Here is a 22,417-nt window from a genome sequence, read left to right on the forward strand (position 1 = left end):
TTTTATTTACGTTTTACACAACGTCCCAACTTCATTGGAATTGGGGTTGTATATCAAAAGGAAGTTGCTTTTTTGAAAGTTCAGCCAATGATAAACAAAAATCCAAAGAATTAAGAGGTGTTCCCAATCTTTTTCATATGACTAGCTCATGTGCTGAGTGATACAAGTTCTTTATAATGCTGGATGTCTTCCAAGGTAGGCAAAATTATATTGGTAATTTTCTCTGCTGTTTTTATGATTCTCTGCAGAGCCTTTTTTTTCAGCTGCTGAGCTGTTGCCATACCAAATGAGTATCCCATAAGTCAAGACACTCTCAGTAGAACAAAGTTAGAAAGATATCAGCAGCTTTTGTGACAGATCAACCTTCCTGAGATTTCCCAGGAAGTAAAGTTGCAGTTGTCCTTTTTTAAGTATTGAGTTTGTGTTTATTGTCCATGTGAGATCATCTGAGATGAAGGTACCCAAGAAGTAAAACTAGAGACTCTGTGGTCATTCTGCTTCTTCCTGAAATCCATGATCAGTTCTTTAGTTTTTTTTTGGTGTTACAGTAAGTATGAAATTATTCTCTGTGCACCAGTCTGTCAGTCCTCGTACCTCCTCACTGTAGGCAGACTATTCCCCTCAGTGATCATACTATTGTTGTATCGTCTGCAAATTTAATGATGGCATTGGTGTTATAGGCTGTTATGCAGTCGTATGTATACAGAAAGTAAAAGAAAGGATGCCAACACACAGCCTTGCAGTGCTCCTATGCTGAATGACAAGATGGGGGGAGTTGTGGGGACCCATCCTGACTGACTGTGGCTGGACATCTTGGAAAACAGTTTACTGTATATGATGTTATTAAAAGCAGAACTGTAATCCACAAACAGCAGCCATGCACATGTTCCTCACTGTTCCAGATGGAGTAGTACAGTGTGTAGGACAGCAGAAATGGCCTTGTCTGTTGGCCTTTTGGATCTGCATATTGGTGAGGGACTAGAATGGGTTTTGCCCAGAGGGGACTGGGCGGTCTCTTGGTCTGGAATCCCTACAGATTTTATTTTTTTTTCTCCAGTCTTTGGAATTTTTTTTTTGTCTTTTCTGTCCACCCTGGCCATCGGACCTTACTTATTCTATGTTAATTAATGTTGACTTATGTTTATTTTTTATTGTGTCTTCTAATTTTCTATTCTTTATTTTGTAAAGCACTTTGAGCTATATTTTTTGTATGAAAATGTGCTATATAAATAAATGTTGATTGATTGATTAAAGAGCAGCCTTGATGTACTTGAAGACCAGTCTTTCCAGACACTTCATGATTATTAGTGTTAATGCTACTGGCCTGTAATCATTGAGGCAGGTTACAGTGTGCTTTGGAACTAGTACTATGGTAGATGTTTTCAGGCAGGTAGGGACAGCACACTATGATAGAGATTGATTGAAGTTATTTGTAAATACCTCCGCTAACTCCATAGCTAAGTCTCTGAGAGCCCATCCTGGGGCACTATCTGGGAAAGATGCTTTCCATACATTGATATTACGGAATATGTGTATAACATCAGCAGATTGTATAGTGAGTACCTGGCTGTTGCTATTTGGAATGGTGGTCGTGACAGTTCCTGGTCTCTTTTCCCCATGGTGTCCAAAGAAGTGGTTAAGCTGCACTGCCAGTTAGGAACTGCTGCTACTGATAGTGGATTGGTATTATTGTTTTGTTTAGTGATGTGATGTATACCTTGCCATGCACGGTGGGCATCTGAGTTGTCAAACTAATGCTCAATTTTCTGCTTGTAGGTTGCTTTGGCATCTCTAATGACCCTCTCTTTGACCTGGCCATACTGTACTGCTGTTTATCACCAGAGTGGAATGCTTTACTTTGAGCCTTTAGCAAGAGTCGTACATCTCCTGTCATCCACTGCTTGTTGTTGGAGAAAGCACAGATTTGTTTTGTTGTAGTGGCATTGTCTATGCAGCTTTTTATATAAAACAGTTTAGCAGAGGTGTATATATCAGTATTGTCATCTTTAGATACAGTCCAGTCAGTGCTACTGAAACAGTCCTGGAGATGCACCGAAGCTACCTCAGGCCACACATGTATGTCTGTCACAGTTGGTTTGACCGTGTTGATAAGAGGTCTGTATACTGGAACTAAAGACTAAGAGATGTGGTCAGACTGGCCCAGATGTGGGAGAGGTAATGCTTTTAAACCCATCATTGAAATTACTGTACACATGGTCAATTGTGTTTTTTCCTCTTGTGGGACATGTTGATAGAATTTGGGGAGCATCGCCTTTAAATTTGCCTGGTTAAAATAACCTATTACAAACACTCCATCTGGATGGTAGTTTGCAGAAAGCCCAAGGCAATTTTAGTGTTAGCATTTGAAGGTGTGTATACAGCATATATAACTGTAAGTTCTCTTGACAAATAGATTGGACGACATTGTATTGACACATATTTCAAGTCCGGAGAGCAGTGAGTATCAATGATCTTAGTATTTGTTCACCAGTTGTTTGTGTATACACATAGCCCCCCTGCTCTTACCAGAGTGTCTAGTCCTGTCAGCATGGTGTGCTTTACGGCCCGCCATTTTAAAAGCCTCATCCATAATCATCGGGTTAAGCCATGTCTCCATAAGGATCATAATGTAGCAGTCCTAGAAGTTCTTCTGCATAGGAATGGTAAGTTCCAGCTTCTCTATTTTATTTGGGAGCACTCTTGCGTTGGAGATAAAGATACTTGGCACTGGGCTTATGTGGGTTGCTCGTTAGTCTAGCATGTATTCCGGCCCAGCAGCCATGCTTTTGCTTCTTCATTCTACACTGACTCTGTTACCTTCCATCTGGAATTGTAATCTACTGAGACTCGGGCAATCTGACTAGTTCTGCTGGGGTTTTGTGACCAGAGTCGTCCTCATCAAAAACACAACTGCTGTGCATAGAGTCGATGTGTATCAATTTGTGTCAGCTGTATTTGATGTTCACCTGTGCATACGTGACATGTATCAATATGAATTTCCTTTTAAATACTTATCATTGGTTGAAAACCTGTATGCTTAATACCAACATACAAAACGAATGTGGAGACTTTATAGCCTGCAAGGGAATCCAGTATAGCCTCAGTGTAGCCTACTGTCACACCTGCCATGTATTTACATATTAGAACTATAATGTTATGTAAGCATTTAGTTTTTATTGGCACTGCTGATTACTCAACACTTTTTCCAGGTCTAAATTGTTGAAAAACCTCTTGTCTTGTCAGTAGTGGAACTGGTAGAGTTGATTTTGGCAGTTATTTTTAATACAAAGTTTCTGACTTATAAAAACATAACATTATTATGAAATACACATAATCCAATACAGTCTATAAAGTTCTTATGTGATTATTTTTTCTCATTAATTATTACATTCTTAATAGTCGATATGCCTTTATTTTTAACAGCAAGAGCTAGATATGACCCTCTTACAGGGGACACATGATAAAATGTACTGCAAAGAAAAACTAGAACTAAAGGTTACCTATAAATCCATTGGACTTGCTGTATTGTAGATGTTTGTTGGGTTGCAGGATACTCTAAATGAGTTGCAGAAAAGTAATGCTGGTTAGTAGCCACCGATGCAAGATGCTCAAACTTAGGTTAGGAGATAATGTGTTCTGAGGCTGAATGTAACAACATGGACAGAGCTTGTTGAAATGAGGTAGGGTCAGTGTGTGGGTGTGCAATTTGATAGTTTAGAGCAGGTATGTTTAAACGCCCAGTTATTCTTCATATTTTCTTTTTGTATTAGGCTTTGGTGGTTGAAATTGAGAAGAATCAAACAATGCTTGATGAATGCCAAAACCTCTCCAAACAGTACTGCTCATGTGTTAAGGTATCACTCTCAAATATAATATTTTTCTTTCAGTGTAATTTCTTAAGGGTTTTTTTTTATTATTCACATTATCTTCATTATCACCGCCATCATTATTATTTGCATTTAACATGTCAAGATGATTTAAACCACATAATGAAAACTAATACAGTATGTAGCTGCCCTATATTTTGAATTGTATTCCTTCATAGTTGTTGATTCTTCATTTATGTATTTTATTTTGTATTGGTGTTATTTCAGGATTATGAGTTGCAGTTAATGACTTATCGAGCCTTTGTGGAATCCCATCAGAAGTCTCCTGTAAAAAAGAGAAGAATGAAGTCTTTATCTGATGCCATTTCTCAGGAGGTAAGAATTGATAAGTGGCTAACTAAATGAGGCAACTGCTACAGTTTGATAAGATGGATTCAGAGTACTGGTTAATGTTTCAAAATGAATAAAACATTAAAGAACAGTGTTTTATTTAGTTAATGTAAGTCATATTAGATATATGATGATAGTTTGAAAATGAAGCATATGGAAATTGCACACACGTGTCATGTTTGCATGAGATTTCCTTTGTCACTCTGCTTCCTTCTTACATCCCAAAGGCATGCAAGTTGGGTTAATTGCTAGTACCACCATTTTTGACCTGATCACCAGCAATGATGACATGAAGTAAAAACAGGAGATTTGCCTTCTGACATAGTGGGGCCAGGACAGAAATCCCACCCTTAATATCAGCCAAGCCCAGGAGCCACACAAAGACTTCAGTAAAGAATTGGGATTAATAAAGTATCCTATCTACCTGTCTGTCTGTCTGTCTGTCTGTCACACTATTTTCTAAATCTGTATGGAATGATATGAAAAGGGTCAACAGCTTTAAGTTTCTTGGAATAACTTCAGCTTTGCATCAAGTTCTATAAATATTTATTGGACTACAGGCAACCTACCCTTACCTGTGCCACTTTTTGAATATGGACAGTGACAACTGGATCCACCCGAACTCTGTTGATGAACCTCTGTACATGCTGTAGGAGGTCTTCTGCCTTTGCACCAGAAAAGCACCACATTGTACAAGACTACCTGTAGCTTGAGCAAACCTTTGTGTCAGTCTCTTTAAAGGTTATTGTCACCATCTTTCAGTTATATGTTTCTTTCTGAGCACTTATTTAGGGATGACCCACTGGGTTTCTTATTCCTGTCTACATCCTTATACTGGGGTCTCCAGCTAGCTCTGTATGGAACGGAGATGCTCCGTGCCCACAGTCATGGGCATCACCCATTTTCCCGTACACCAGTAGTTTTAACCTAAGATAGTGTGGAAAGTGAGGGGAAAACAACAAGTTAACAGCCCTAAAGGTTATTTTATTATCAACAAAAAACAATAAATTGGCAGTGTCCAAAAAGTGCAATGTTTCATTCAAAATAATCACTTACAAAAATAATGCAGTGTAAGGATAAAACCAGTATATAAATTAAAAAAAATCTAAAGCCAAGAATAACATCAGAGTCTTTCAGTCTCTGCAGGATCCTTTAAGCCCAAGAATGCCCCTGCTCCAACCACCGTGCAGGGTTTTATCCACCCTTTGAACGTCAATCCCTTCACTCCAACCCAGGGCATCTCTGACTATTTTGCCTCCATTCTGTTGCATGGGCTCAACTCAATTCTCATCTCTTGCTCTCTCTATTTTCTTGATTTCCTTCCTCATTTGTATAGCTCTGCAATTGTAGGTGCTTCTGTCATTGGACCACCAAGCACTAATTAGGGATAGCTGCACATAAATGTGCAATTGCCATATCCCCCATTAAGAACTCTGTGGTCATATGTCTTTTTTGCTTATGGACACTTGCACTTGTATATGAGACACAATATTTTTAATGACCTAAACCAAGCTTGATCTGCCACAGATCCCTGGTATATTGTACCATATGTACTGAAAATAGTTGGGATATATTTAATTCTGTGGTCAATGCTCCTGGTCAGTGTTCCCCTCCTACATTATATGTCTGAATATGAAATACCTCTGTCTTCCTCTCGGGACTGTAGTCTTGTCATACGTCGACTTTTTGTTCTTTAAAGGAGACCTGGGAAAGTTCCTTGAATTCTAAGTTAGAAAGCAGCTATGTCATGTTGAATGTCCATTTACTTGAGCTGCTGGATTAAGATTTCTTTTCAGAAGAGTTCCACATCAAACCAGACTGTTTTTCTGCTGGTCTCAGTATAATTTGTTTTTGTTAAAACTATTCTTTTTAAATTTAAATAAAAAAAGAATAATATAATACTTGCATATTCTTGAGCTTTTATGCTGCTGTTAACTAGACACTTTGATCCCTGCTCTGTGTCTCTGTCTCTAGCAAAGTGTTTTGCAAATGACTGTATGCTCTTAACTGCTTCCCTACCACCTTTTTCTCCTTCTTCTTTTTCATTTCCTTTGTGGTTATCTCTCCGAGCTGATACTTTGTTGTCTTCTTAATTCTCACAGAAAAGATGCAACTACATTGCTTTTGATTAAAAGTCTATATCCTCTGTTTACACTTTTCCTGTTGTGAAAGGTCACAAGCTTTAGCACAATATTACTTTTTTAACTGTTTTAATTATTCATTCTAGGGGCATTAACTTACTACTTTAGCTTAATCTGCTGTAATGTCCATTAATCATTTAACTTACTGTTAACTACTTTTGAATACTTAATCAGTGGGTACAGTTGCCCCTTCTGCGCTCACCTTTTGCTCAAACTACAAAGTACATTCAAGCCACCTCAAGTGGTCTTTCTTACTTGGTAAATGTTGCTCCTTTGCATCCAAAAAAAAAAAACCTTCTAATGTGGCAAAATAAAAGCTGTAAAAATTATTTCATAGCCCCAGAGTGGTAAGCAGAAACAAAGCTTTAGCAACAGATTTAGGTGCAATTACAAATTAAATTTGCACATAAAAATAACATGCAACCTTCAATCACCAAAAAGGATAACATCAGCTTGCTGCACTAGCTTTAAGTATCGGCAGATCAAAGCCAGTTAACAGTTATTTTTCATTTATTTGCTTTTCAGTTCATGGATCTGCACACACGTTACACTGCACTGGTTACTCTCACAACTCAGCATGTGAAGTATATCAATGATGCCTTAAGGAGACTTCAGGAAGAAGAGGTTTGGCTTTTACTTTCTCTTTTGTAAGATAATTTGGGGATGTGCATGCAGTGCGTCTAATTTACTCGTTATGTAATTTTAGTATTTTACATGATGCTATGCCCCCTGCTTGCATCGCTCGCCAATCCCTGTGTTTGGTTTTCCGGATACACACTGTTACGATATTTTTTTTGTCTTGGAATTGTTTCTGTTTCATTAGTTTCCCTTTTATTTTATAACTCATTTGTTCATTTGACTTTACGGATAATGGTATTTTGAACGCTTCTCATAATTGTAAAGCATCAACTTCCCCTGTCATAATTAAGTATACGAAGAAGTGTCTTAATTTGTCAGGCATCATTAAAGACATAGCATCAGACATCATTTCATACATATAGTCGTCCGATTTACATAATCCAGCTGCTCGAGCCGCTTCTTGAAAGGTACCATACGTATTTTCATCTAAAGTTAGAACATCTCTATATGACGTTGTTCCTTTCAATTCTCGTAACAACAATTTTAAATGAAAGTGTTTGATGATACAATATTTAATCGTGCAACACTTTTGCAATAAATTTTTCTTCAATGCCATATTCCATATTTTTTTTTTGTTTGTGCTACTTGTAAAGCATCTGCTTCTTCCCCTTCTTTAAATTGAACATATTCTGTACTGGTTAAATGAATCGGTAATACTTCTACAGAATGACTTCGACCGTGCATTGATAATTCCATTAAATGCCACCTGCTTTCAATTGCACTGATGTATCGAGTATCTTAAGTATGCTTGAACTTCATCCTGTGCTTGTTCTTTCAAAATATCGTGCCCTTTATGAATGCACTTGTAGATGTACTTAATACTCATCACTGATACACAATACTCGACATTAATACGACAATCAAATCTTTTTAGCAAATACAGGTTATATTGTACAATCATTGAATTATTGATCATCACAATTTTTCCATCTTTCGTTCCATGATAAGTGTGTTGTTCGTGACGATTATCTCTTCTGCAATACAGTAATCTGGAAAGCCAGCCTTAGTCATATCTGTTTTTTGAACGAAAGCTTTTGGAAATTTTTTTAAACACTTTTTTTCTTTCGAGTCCCAACATGCTGAATCTTTTTAATGAGGTCCATGAGACATGTGTTTAATGAGTTTGTACCATAATTCAGGATAGGTTTCTCTATTTGGAATTTCAGCACAGACAAAATGATCTACATCATCAGCAGTTAATAATTTTTTTGTAAAGTAACCAATAAATGTATGTGAGGTAAACCCTGTTTTTGAAATTCGATCGTATAAATGTATGCTTGTGATTTTACCGAACAACGTTTCGAGTTCTTTCAATAAAATTAAGACTTTCTGATAAAACAATCTACTTACTAAAGTTGGAATATCCAGAGCCGATGTAGCTGGTGGCATTGTTTTCAAGAATCTCCGGGTTTCTGGCCATTGTGGATTGCACGTCATTGTAATAAATAAATCTGGCCGACCGATAGTTCGGTATATTGCCATTGCATCATGATATAACTGTTGCAATGCTCTTGGACTACCTTGATATGATGATGGTAATATTACTGCTTTACCTATTTTGAATTTGTCTGAACTATTGATATTTGAATTTTGAACGTGATTGTTAAGTCCTTGCATATGTTACATTCCAAATTTTGCTTCATTCGATTTAATAAAGAAAAGACAATTAGCTTCGACTTTTAGATACACATTAATAATGTAATGTTGTGTTAGAGACGTTGAGATGACAGAAGTGGGTTTAAATACATTGGAACGTATCACTAATTTTGCTCTGAAATATTTTTTGGTGTGTTTTTGTTTTTCTGAATTCGTGTGTTTCATATTGTATGACCATCCTGTTTCTCCATCTGGGAAAAGCAAGGGAAAGAGTAATAGATCGGAATTTGGTGAATTATTAGACAGAAATGTTGATTCATGTTTTGCTTTTGGATAAACACGAATGTCTACTCTGTTTTTCATATTTCCGTCTTTCGAAACTATTATCGCTGATAACTCGTCACATGTTGGTTTATTATATATGCATGCGTGGTCTTTATGATTCATATAGAAATCCAGAAAACTTATTTAGAGTAAAGTCCGATACTTTGGACGTGTGGATTTGTATCCATTATTGACTGTATAATTTCTAATACGTTCGATTGTTTAACTCTTTCGATTCTATGTTGCATCGCTTCTCCGTGATCTGTCCACCTGCCAGAATGGTGGTTTCTTTGAAATTAAACTTGTTGTTGCTTTAATTGTTGCTGGACCACAGATTCTCATAGCGTATGGTCCATGCTTGTGTAAATCTGCGTTTTGAGCATTGGATGATGCAAATGCGAAAAGACTATTTTAGACTTGAATATTTTGCCTGTAGTGTTTGTGGATTTCACATTCCCCAAACATGAAATTTTTTAATTCTCTTGGATACGCCTTCTCATTGTGTATAAACACAACTTTTCCCAGATGGCAACACGAATTAGACAATCTACAAGTCTCTGACTTGAACTTCAAAGCCTTACAATATTTACATAATTCTGACATATCACCAATGTCCATATATTCGATCTCTATTCGCCTTTCCGTTATTTCTCCGAATAATAATTTGTCTTTGTTTGCGCTAATGCGATCTTTACTTTCTTTGTTTTGATACTTTAGTTTTTTTCTGTTTTCATATTCTGTATCATGCTCTGCATGTGTTTCACACCTACTTTTTTTTGCGTCTTCATTTTCTTTTTTGCATTTTTTTCTCTCCAACACTTTTGGGTCTCTTTTTTTCTTTGTGCTGCTCGCTCTTCTTCGTTTAGTTGTCGATGTTTCATTTATAACGTATTGTCCTTATACGCTTTATATGCGCTGAAAGGCCTGGATCTGTGTGTGGTCAAAGCATTTACATGACTGATGGTTTTTCTCTTCGTGATATCACAACAGAAAAATATGCAAATAAACTATAAACAAAGGTACTTTTTAGTTTACCTTCTTGTGTGTTTATTTGCAAATTTCATAGTTCTCTGCATTTGTATTACCTTATATGATGCTTCGTCCTGTTACAATTAGGAGCACCTGAAGAAAACAGGGATTATACATGATATAGAGTGTGTTTACCAGTTGCTGGGCAGTGCTGGTTTAACTTCTCCATTTAAATTGAAAGAAAAAAAAACATTACAAGCTACTTAAACACAAAGCATTTTAAGTATATGTTTAATTAATAGATATATATTGAAAGCAAAATAAGCAAAAACAAGTGAGGGAAGTCACTCTTATCTGAAATGGTCCTTTCTTGTCATGCTTTGAGATTATTGAGCAGTATGATTCACTCTAAAGTTGTCGCTGGATGAGAGAGTCACTCAGAACATTCAGGCAGAAATAAGAGCCTTTTGCTTCTGAAATTCTAGATCATTATACATATACAGGTGTCAGATTGAAATATTTTATAACCATAAATTGAAAAGTGACTGTAATCAACGTAATGTATAATCCCTGAACCTTAAATAATAACTCATGGTCTTGTTGGATAGAATATCTATAGGCTTTCATATGCGACTACCACTACTGCACAGGTATATCTATACTAATAAAAGGCAGAGCACTCACTCACTGACTCATCACTAATTCTCCAACTTCCCGTGTAGGTAGAAGGCTGAAATTTGGCAGGCTCATTCCTTATAGCTTACTTACAAAAGTTTGGCAGGTTTCATTTTGAAATTCTACGTGTAATGGTCATAACTGGAACCTATTTTTTCATCCATATACTATAATAGACTTCTGCTCGATGTCCGTGGGAGGCGGAGTTACACCTCCCACGTAATTTAGTGCCTGCCCATATAAGGCCGTCCGTCAGCGGCAATCTAATAGAAACACTGCCGCTAAATATTCACGGGTGAAGGACTGTGCTTATGCAGAGGAAGATGAAATGGTCAGGGTGGTGTTTTGCACAAACTCGGCGAAACTGTGAGAGAAACTTTTAAATGCCGGGTCTTAGCTAACATTAAATACAGCCATGGACATCACACGAGATGGCACTAGCACAGCTGGGAACCATCGATGCATGTACTCCGAGCGGCTCACGTGAAATGACGCAATACACAGAAAAAAAGCAACGGTTCCAAAGAGTGCTGAACAAAAACCGAATTACACAATTGAGAAGGCAGCAAAAAATATGAAGCGTGTGATACATACAAGCATATTTATAAGTGCAGCTACTGTGGAAACAAAGCCCACGGTGGAAAAAGTCAATGTCCCACTAAAGGAAGACAGTGTAAAAAAAAAAAAACCCGTACATGCAGTGTGTCACATCTCAGATAAAGAGGAAGACGAGCTGTTTATTGATGTAGTAAGAAACGAATCGATGAATGAAACCTGTTATCTTTACAACGATTGACAAACACGGAATGTAACTTGAACACAACACATCCTATAAATACGAACCTGATTGAAAGAAATAATGATAATCAAATCCTTGATGACAGCAACACTCATAACACTCACAAAACAATTACTGTATATTGACAATCATGTTAAGTTATTTTTAAAATGTTCCCTTTTCTTTTTCATAACTTCTGTAACACACTACTTCTCCGCTGCGAAGCGCGGGTATATACAGTATATATATGTATATATATACCCCGATCTACATACTCTCAAATAGACAAACCACACGCCGTGGCGCAATGGTAGAGGCTTCGCCTCTAGCGCCGACGTCCAAGGTTCGATTCCCGAGAGGGGGTGCGCTGAGTATGTATGCGCGCTTCCCGATTCATTTTACCCTCGCATCCCCTTGGTTTGAGACGTATGAAAAAATATGCGGTTAACGCAGAAAGACAAATCACCAATTGAAGCTTTATGAATAATGGATACTTTATTCGCCATCAATGATTGTTTTGGTAAAGCCAATCTCAGTGTATTCATTAGATGAACGGTAAAAAAGTAAGAGCGAGGGGAGGGTGACTTATTGAGGCACGCAGGCAAAACCACAATAGCACGCGGGCTTGATGCGTCGGTGCGTGTCAACTCAATCTGAATTGCGCGATCACATTCAAAAAAATATATCTTTTCAAGTTCTGTTTAGTCGACACAAATATCTTTGGTTGGAATGTAAGGCGAATTTACTCTTTACATTTGTATGGTGAAGAAAAATTTATGCAATGATGCCTACATTTAACTTACATTCCTACCAAAGATATTTCTGTCGACTAAATAAAAATTCCTTCTATTTAAAATTTAAATAGAACTTGAACAGATACGATAGTTCATAATATCCACGCAGACTTGCACGTAAGAGCGGGAGTCATCCGTTTTAACGAACAGCGTATTGCACTGATACGAAATAGCCTGCCCATTTAATTATTTAGGAATGGATAAATAAATTAAGATTTTGTACAAATAATGTTTTTCATTTTTCTTCCTTGATGGATTCTGGCACCCCCAACAACAGTTGCTCGCACCCCAAAGAGTGTGTGTGTATGTGTGTGTGTGTATATATATATATATATGTATATATATATATATATATATATATATATATATGTATATGTATATGTATATGTGTCTATATGGATATATGTATGGATATATATATATATATATATATATATATATATATATATATATTACACATACACACACACATACAGTGGAACCTCGGTTTGCGAGCATAATTCATTCCGGAAACGTACTTGCAATCCAAAGCACTCATATATCAAAGTGAATTTCCCCATAAGAAATAATGGAAACTCGGATGATTCGTTCCACAACCCAAAACTATTCATATAAAAATGATTAATACAAAATATAAAGTAAAATACATAATACGAATTAACCTGCACTTTACCTTTAAAAAGAATCATGGCTGGGGTGAGTTTCTAAACTCATGTGGGATTCCACCCAACGGGACGACACGCGGAAGAGCGCCCCAAAGCAATCGCAGTCTCCCAGCACTGTAGCAGTTCGCCGTATAAGCGCATCCAAAAAGATTGCAGACATGCTGTAAGCGCCTGTTGTCAGTGGGTCATAGAAGGAACATTATAAAGATCCCGCTACAATAAATAACAGCGCTGTTGCTGTTTCAAGCTGAATAAAGCTGGTTTTAAAGTACTGAGACTCAGCTTCGTGTTTTGGGGAGCAAGATGGGGACTCGCACTTCACAGCGCACACACACACACAGTCACAAAGCTGTAGTAAACAATATATGCTCGTACGGATGTTGACTATATGAGTGAGGCACACAGACTCAGATGGAGAATAATTGCAACTTTTCAATATCTCACCTTTTTAATGATTTACTTATTCCAGAAACTGATTGAAGAGGAGAAACTTAAGCTGATGAACCAACTATCTGAAATGCTGTCCTGGACAACAGAAATGAAGAAAAATCTTCTTTGGAAGGAAAACTTTAGTGGCATAGATGGATCAGGCATGCTAGAAACAGTTCTATCTGAACAGCAGGTGTGTAGTTAAATATATATTTTGTATAACAAATTGTCCACATTATGATATACATGGAATGTTAAATATCCCAAAATGTAATTTGTAATTTTAAAGAAACTCTTTGTTTATTAAATAGGGAGGTAAGGCATGAGTTTTATAACAAAGCACAACTTAGTCTGTGAATACTGTTTTCAACCTTATTTTTACAAATGTGTCTAATTTTAGGCATAGATACAGTATGAATGAGATGCCTCACATCCTATAAATATGTATGCTTCAATTTACCAAAAAACATGTCTATATCAAGGCATCTGCTCTGAGTGGCCTCTGTAAAGTAAATAATATATAGTTTTAAGGAGCCTGGAATAAATACTTGCAATATAAGGCAGCAGCATATTGTTTCCTGCATTGGTTAAATTATTATACTACAGATTTGCTAATATTTTGGTGAAGGTTTGGAGCACAAAGGAAAGCCTACAGAGCATACATATACAGTTTAAAGAAGATTTTTTTTTTCCCATTAATAGCCGAGCACATGCTGTTTCATTAACTTCCTTCCACTGTCTACAAGTACAGAATGTGCAGTAGACCCCCGCGAAGATACGGTTCAGGGTTCGCGGACATAGTTGTTCACGGATTTTTCCTTAGAACCTAACTATTAATGTTAGCGGAAAACGCAAATATCCTCTGCAATTTTTTATGGCTTTTTCATGGCAATACTGTGCTGTAGAGAGAACAGGAAGCAACAACTGAGGGAAACTGAAAGGTTATGCTGCAGTAGCACGCAACTATGGCATTAATGAAAGCACTGTACGTTACATAAAGAAAATAGAGGCAGTGATCCGGAGGACTGTTTCTGTAAGTTTCTGTAATAGTGTCAAAAAGGTAATGACCGTAAGGAATAAAAATATCGTCATTATGCCTTAGCATTTTGGATCACCGACTGCAGGAAGAACAACATCCCCTTGGACAGTAACATCATTCTTGAGAAAGTGTACCAGCAGTTTGCTACAGGAGGCAATGTAGAAGGTACATAAGAACTGCAACCAGGACCATCAACAGCACCGGAGCCTGAAGATTTTCAAGCCAGTAAGGGATGGTTTGATCGTTTTCAGAGATGATTTAATATTAAAAGCATCTCTCTACTTGGACAGGCAGCGTCTGCTGACAAATAAGCTGTGGGAGAAGTACCCCAAGACATTTAGGCACATCATACAGAAGAAGGGATACAAGACCAAACAAGTTTTTAACATGGGTGAGACTGTCTTGTTCTGTAAGAAGATGTTGTCCAGAACGTACATCATGAAGGACGAAGCCAAAGCTCCAGGGTTTAAGGCACAGAAGGACAGAGTGACACTTATTATATGTGGCAATGCTGCTGGTAACATGATGAAACCTGGCCTCATCTACAAATTAGCGAATCCTAGGGCCCTTAAAAACAAAAGTAAAAACCTGCTGCCTGTCTTCTGGATGCACACCCCTAAAGCCTGGATTACCAAAATCCTTGCTTCAAACTGGTTTGACCAGTGCTTCATCCCTCAAGCCAAGGAATACCTCCACGACTTAGGCATGGACTTCAAGGTGTTGCTTATTATGGATAACGCTGGCAGCCACCCTTTGGATTTGTATTACGAGTGAGTTCAGACTGAGTTCCTCCCTGCCAACACCTTATCCAACCTATGGATCAAAGCATAATCCGTGCCTTCAAGGCTCTTTATACCCAGATTTCTCTCCAATACCTTGTGGATGCAATGGACGCAGATGATAATTTTACATTGAAGGGTTACTGGCATAACTTTACAATTGCAACATGCCCTTCAGTCATCCAAGCTGCTCTTAAGGAGATAAAAAAGGAAACCCTGAAATCCTGCTGGAAGAAGCTGTGGCCAGAGTGCATCCATGACAACGCGGGCTTATCACCCAAAAAAATTTAGCACGACTCTGTCAACAAGGCCGTGGAACTGGCAAAGATACTGGTTGGCGATGGTTTTGACGACATCACTCAAGATGAAGTGAACAACCTTATTAATGCCCATTCTGAACCCCTGATGAACGAGGATTTGTTGGAGTTAGTCTGCCAATGAAGAGGAGGAGGAAGAGACAGATCCAGTGCAAGAGCAGGAGGAGCAGGGCCTGACTTTGGAATGTCTGTCCCAGATTATTCAGACATCGCAAGAGTTAAAAGGGATGATTGAAGCATGGGATCCCAACATGGTTTGGAATCTCGAGTTAATAATGGCATCGATGCTGCCGTTCAGACATATAAAACGCTTCTCGCCACAATGAAGACACAACGACAGCAACTACCCATCACAATGTTTCTGAAACCTATGAAGAAAAGCCAGCACGAAACCCCACCAGAAGAAGACCCGTCCAAAGATACGACTCCTCCTGAAGCGCCTGAAGAAGCGGTGCCACCCGAGGAGTTTTAAATCCTCTGCATTGTACTGCACAGCTACTTAATCATCATCAATATCATTCATCATTGGCGAGCACCCGTACATTTTACTGTATTTTTATTAAATGAAATTATTATGTATTTACTCTACTTATAACAAAGAAAATAAAAGCGCATACCAAAGAAAACGCGCTTGCATGAATTACAGTACGTATAGCAGTAACATCGGTATTTTACATTCTAGCACCGCGACAGACATAGCAATACAATACTGTACAGTATATGGGTTTACCTTTACATTCTGTTTTTAGGTATTGTATTAAGGTAATTTTTTAGGTAATGTATTAAGCTGAGTTTGCAATTAAATTAAAGTGCTTTGGGGCATACTCTGTTTAGGGTATAAACTGTAAAAATAGGCATTTAAAAAGCATTGTTTAACCACATCCAAAAGTCACGGTATTTCACAATTCGCAGGTGCTCTAGGAACATAACCCCTGCAAATTTTGGGGGTGTACTATATTATCATTACCCAGTAGTAAACCTGAAAGTTGGGAAGAGCTGTGCCCCCTTTTTCTTTGGATATTTGCAAAAGTGCACTTTTAGTTTTCCAAATGTATACATTTTTAAAAATGTTATTAATATATATGGACACTCTGAGAAAGCCATGATCCCAGGAAGGATACCCATTTCATTAATAACACTTCTAGTTAAGGTGAAATAAAGAGACAATCATCTTTATTACTAGAAAAGTTTTTCCTCCAAAATAACATCAGGTTGAGTTTTTGAAGTTTGAGTCTTTGGATAAGAGCAGGGGATTCAGCCAAACAAAGTTCACCAGCCTTATTTACTTAATTATTCATAAATAACAGCATTTCTAGTTTTTAAAAGTCCCTAAAGTCCTACGGTGTACCAAACTACTTGGTAGCTTATTCCATGTGTCTTTGGTTTGCTATGTAAAGATAAGCCTCGTAATGTTTGTGCGAAATTTACCCTTAACAACTTACCAACTGTGTCCCCCTGTTTTTGCACTGCACTGTACTGATTCCTTTCATAATTTTAAACACTTCACCCATGTCTCCTCTAAATCTTCTTTTGCTTAAACTGAAAAGGCTCAGTTCTTTTAATCTTTCCTCATAATTAACCCATGTAGCCCTGGAATCAGCCTAATCACTTTTCTCTGGACTTTTTCTAGATCTGCTATGTCCTTTTTGTAGCCTGGAGACCAAAACTGCACATAGTACACCAGATGATGCCTCACCAGTGTGTTACATAGCTTGTGTTACATAAACAGCCAAGTCTAAGGAGGATAGACTTAAGTGAGGAGATAGTCGAGGTGTAGTGGAACAGTTTTAAAAGCATTTTACGTATAATGCAGGACAGGCACATACCTAAATTTGGAATTCGTAGAAAACTCAAGTAACTTTAGTGGGTTAATCAAGAGTTGAAAAAGAAACTGTAAAGAAAAAATAGCTGAATAAGGTTTATAAGATAAAAACGCAAATTTGAATCGTAGGGTGTCTGAGAACATGAGGGCATCCATTAAGATATGCAGTGAAATAGCAGATGCTCTAAATTTGCAATTTTCTGAGGTTTTCACATGTGAGGAAACAGATAATCTCCAAGGAGTGAAAAAAGGACTACTAAGGAGGTACTGAGTGATTTGAAAATAGTAGAGGGAGAAGTACTGCTTACATTAAATACGCTGAAATCAAACAAAGCACCAGGACCAGATAATCTACATCCTCAAGTTTTAAAGAGGTTAATCAGTACATACATAAAGTCTTTAAACATATTTTTAGGAAGTCAGTGTGCACTGGGGAAATTCAGGAGGACTAGAAAATGGCAAATATTGACCCTGTTGTATAGAAAGGGTGACCTGGTAGATCCAAGCAACTATAGCCCACTATGCTTACCGTGTATTATAGGTAAATTAATGGAAGGAATTATTAAGGATGAAATTGAGAAACGCATGGCAAGAACAGGAGTTATACTGAACAGTCAGCATGGGTTTTACCAACATGCTGGAATTCTATGAGGATGCAACAAAAAGTATATCATCAAAGTGGGGCATATGAGACTAGTTTTCAGAAAGCATTTTATGAGGTGCCACATGGGAAGATTGGGCATCAAACTAAAAGAAGTCGTTGTTCAGGGTGGTGTTTGTAGATGTGTGCAAAATTGGCTCAGACACAGGAGAGAGAGGGTTATGGTGCGAGGAACCTTACCAGAATTGACTGAAATTAAGAGTGGTGTTCCACAGGTGTCAGTGTTAGAGCCACTACTATTTTTTTATTTTTTTATTTTATTAAAATCACACAATATTCAATACAAATAAATTAATTTTTACAAACATAAGATTGAAAACAAATCAACCCCCACCCCTGAGAAAGAAAGCTAAGCCAGCAGAGTAAAACTTAAAGCTAGTAAAAATATGCAAGTAGATGAATTAATAAGTGAATAAAGATAAATGGAGAAAAAAGGAGAGAGAATCTGCTTCCTCGGTTCTTTAAAAGCTTATTCTAAAATGTTACTGATCAGATCCTGCCAGGATTTGAAAAGGTTTTGCACAAATCCTCTAAGTGAGAATTTGATTTTTTCCAGTTTCAAATAGTATATAACATCAGTTACACACTGGCTTAGAATAGGAGAGTGGAGCAAAATAAGTCTGCATGCCAATAGTGTAGTAAAGGCAATCACAGTTTGTTTGTTCTTCTCCACTTTAAGCCCATCTGGGAGTACACCAAACAAAGCTGTTAATGGGTTAGGAGGGATTGCGACACCAAGGCTGTCTGATAGGCATTTACAGATTTTGGTCCAAAATGATTTTAATTTGGTGCAGGTCCAGAACATGTGGCACAGTGAGGCCGGAACTTGATTGCAACGTTCACAGGTTGGATCTTGACCTGGAAACATTTTGGACAATTTTAAGTGAGATAGATGTGCTCAATATATAATTTCGAGTTGAATAATTGTATACTTTGCGCATATGGAGCTCGAGTGAATTCTCTGCATTGCTGCTTTCCTTTTCTGAAATATTGAATGACACATTTGGAAGACAAAAGACGCTGACGGAGAGGTACGAAGGGATTTAAGGTGGGTTGGAATTGCGAGTTTTTTCATTGGCTCTGGTGATTCTAGTGTTAAGAGACTGTGTTCCTTTTATTTGGGAAGTGACATCCTCCACATCTTTTATAGTTCTGTGATGGCCGGTGTGATTTTTCTATGCTGTGGTGGTCTGGGCTGGGCTGGGCTGGTAACATCACTTGAAGAGAGGCCCTCTAAATCAACAGGCAAATTAAAAGGGCAAGCTCACACACTCTGGACCACCTTAATTTTATAGCAAAGGAGAGGATGAAAACAAACCTGAGTTCCATAATGAACAATGCTGCACATCATCTCTCTGAAACACTAACACTAAGTACTTTCAGCCAATTAATTATTTATCAAAGTGTGTCAAAAATGCCACTAAGGGCTCCTGTATACCAACAGCAATGTCTGCATAAGGCCTCACTGAGACTGTGACAGCTAAGTCAGAACTTTTCTTTTTTTGCTTTATAATAATTACAGTGTGTGTTAAGATCAAAGTGTGTATGTATTTTTATTTTATTTAATTATTTTTAGCTATCTTTTTATGTATTTATTTTTCTGTAAAAAGATCAGTTTTCCCCTGTGGACAAATAAGGCCTGTTTTGTCTGTCTGTCTAACATACTTTCTTACTTTGGGCTAGAATTTATGTTACTATGCATATTCGTTTTTATACTACTATACACTATCATCAGGCATCTACTACAGACGTAGCCTTCAAGGAGGACTGACTTGTCCAAGCCACCCTCCAAAAAGTCCAACATCAAAGAGGTCTTGCATTTTTCACATGCAGTACTTCATGTACAGTTTTAAACCTGGCCTGTCAAACTTTCTGCCCATCCTTTTCCTGGTTTAATGGCCTCATTTGTTTTAGCGGTATTCATATTGCCCCAAGAATGCGGCACAGGTAATACTTTGCAGAAGATGTACCTTGTTAGTTGTGGTCCTCAGCTTGGTACCTAACTGTTTTAGTTTGGACTGCAGAGCAAACACCCTCCCTTATGTATCCTTATGTATAGCATTTATTTGAACATGGACAATGACAACTATGACTAACAATTCATTCTTTCATGGAAGTCTATCACCTGTGCACTCAAATGGCTTCATGCTGTGCAAGATTCTCTTTCCCTGGGGAAAAAAATATATGTTTTAATCCTTGTAATAATGGGTCTCCCACTTCTGCAACATTTCTTTTTCTGGGGACTAGTTTTGAGCTTGCCTGTTGTGGCTTCTTATATCTGCCTTCTACTTCAGAGGTTTCAAAGTCACCATTCAGCTCTGAATAGTCCTGTAAATGATCTGACGCTTTCAATTCCGGGATTGATGTCTCCAAACAGTGTGCAGCTTTTTCTTTGCACCTATTTCCCACCCATTTCTGCCTTTGTGGTCTGGAATCTGCTCTCCCCCTCCTCCCGTTTCACCTTAAGTGTGCACACCATCTCAATTAAGAACACCAGGGCCAGGTCTGCCAATTCTCTAGTATAACACAGGCCAGCCACCTCCTCCTCCAGTTCAGTGACTTTGATCATCAGAAGTCTACTACAGACATAGCCTTCAAGATGGACTGAATTGTCCAAGCCACCCTTCAAAAAGTCCAACATCAAATAGCACTTCCATCGTTCTTACCTCATTTTTAACATTTCAGCTTGGATTATTGAACTGCTCAACCCGTTTTTTATTAAATTTATTTAGCATAACTTGTTTAAATTAATATTAGATTATAGAATTATACTGTACTTACTTAACATCTGCCTATCCTTTTAAGCTTGTATAATACTCTTTCCCTGTGCGTGTCTTTAGTGAAGTTATTAAACTTTACTTTTCTCTTCTCTGTTTTCTTAACTCTGCGTCTCTACTTTCATTACCATTTTCATATATACTGCCTACACTCTACTTAAATGAAGTGCTTTTCTTCCTTATACAGTAAATTTATGCCTTTGCTCATTACTGGTGCTAATGATTTCCTATATGAGCGCTATATAGTGCTCTCTCCAGTTATTCTTTAAATACCTTAAGTTTTTCCCTCTTAGGGCTTGTTTATACTACACACTCAGAACGCGTATGTGCCTGCATCATGGCTGCCACGCGTGCCCAGCATTCATTTGATGCGTCCTCTGAGCAGGTCCTCAGAAATTAACACAACGCGTGTGCGAGTTGCAATACCAGCAAAAAGCTGGGGGGGGGCGCAGTGTGCTAAAAGTTGGAATGTGACGTCAGAATCTCTGGTTACTATCTACATGCGACAGAATGTCACTTTGTGGATCCTATGAGATCGGTGTGCGTGCTTCAATGTTTGATGAATGGTTCAAAATGGTGAAGCAAAATGCCAACATACAAATGCATTCGTGGTGCTTTTATATTCAAGCGTCGCATATTCCCGATTGTAATGACACGATACCTTTTAAAAGTCTCACATACCATCTTTTGTGCTGTCTTTTTTTTTTTCTTGGGCTTCCTCCGGTACTGACAGCAGCAGCAAACAGCAATAGATCGCCACACTGAGTACATTAAATGTATCTTATTTCAACTCTCTGCACATTTAGAATCCTTAGATTTATACTTGATATCACTTTCATGATGAATTGCATTGAAGTATGTATGTTACATTTTACAGATAAATTGGTAATTTCATTTAAATAATGAATACTGTTAATAATTACACACATAGGGGTGACACGGTGGCAGAGCGTTAGTGCTCCTGTCTTGCAGGGTGTTACGTCGCTGATATTCCCTGCCTGGAGTGTACATGTTTTCCTGCTGGGTTTCCACAGTGTGCTCCGGTTTCCTTCCAAAGATATGCAGATTTGGTTACACTAAAATGACGCCAGCGTATATGTGTGTGCTTGTATTTACCTTGGATGAGCTGATGCCTTGTCCAAGGATTGTTTCTGCGTCGTGCCCAATGCTACCTGAAATGGACAAATCCCTAGACTGATGGGTTTAATCATTAAACATCCATTTCAGAGATATTGCGGTAAGATGTCATCGGAATTTAATGGGTGTTCCAGGCAATTCACAACACAGCAAAGCCGAACCTGTTCTCACCGTGATAATATCTCGCACTGCCTCCTGGTGGATTCCTCCAGATTTACATAAAGTATGTGCGCAAGTATAAACAGTACAACGCTTGCGTAGCAGGAGTGTCCGCTGCAGCATGCGTCGCGTGAAGTATAACCCTGGCCTTAGGAGTCTCTGTTACTCTTAACTATTCGTCAGTACACTGCTGGTTATTTACGGACAGACTGGCCTATTTCTGAGACTGCTTTCACTGCTTTGTGCCCTCTACCGCGCCTCGTGTTGAAGCAGGCTGACAGGGCAGGCGTGCCTTCAGACACTTCAGAAGGCACTTCAGAACAGACAGCAGAATTAAGCTTTGTTGTACAGCATGCATATAGACTCATTAAAATGGGATAATGAGCATCCAGCAATAGGCACCTTTTTCATTTATTACAATTCTCATCATTCAAGCCATTATTCTTCCTCATCTGACTCTTAGCATTCCATTGCTGTAGTCCTTCCCCTAATTATTCTA

At 38.0% G+C, this 22,417-nt stretch overlaps 1 protein-coding gene across 4 annotated transcripts in view; it reads left to right on the forward strand.

Moving 5' to 3' along the window:
• macf1a (microtubule actin crosslinking factor 1a) overlaps positions 1-22,417 on the forward strand; it is an 826,555-nt gene that overhangs the window by 377,536 nt on the left and 426,602 nt on the right. For all 4 annotated transcript variants that reach the window (XM_039739817.1, XM_039739818.1, XM_039739819.1 and 1 more), the window contains exons 30-33: positions 3,771-3,854; positions 4,095-4,202; positions 6,884-6,982; positions 13,268-13,420. In XM_039739817.1, the coding sequence (XP_039595751.1) occupies positions 3,771-3,854; positions 4,095-4,202; positions 6,884-6,982; positions 13,268-13,420 (444 nt within the window). The remainder of the gene's footprint in view (positions 1-3,770; positions 3,855-4,094; positions 4,203-6,883; positions 6,983-13,267; positions 13,421-22,417) is intronic.

Source organism: Polypterus senegalus, chromosome 17 (genome assembly GCF_016835505.1).
Source record: "Polypterus senegalus isolate Bchr_013 chromosome 17, ASM1683550v1, whole genome shotgun sequence".
Classification (NCBI taxonomy): domain Eukaryota; kingdom Metazoa; phylum Chordata; class Cladistia; order Polypteriformes; family Polypteridae; genus Polypterus; species Polypterus senegalus.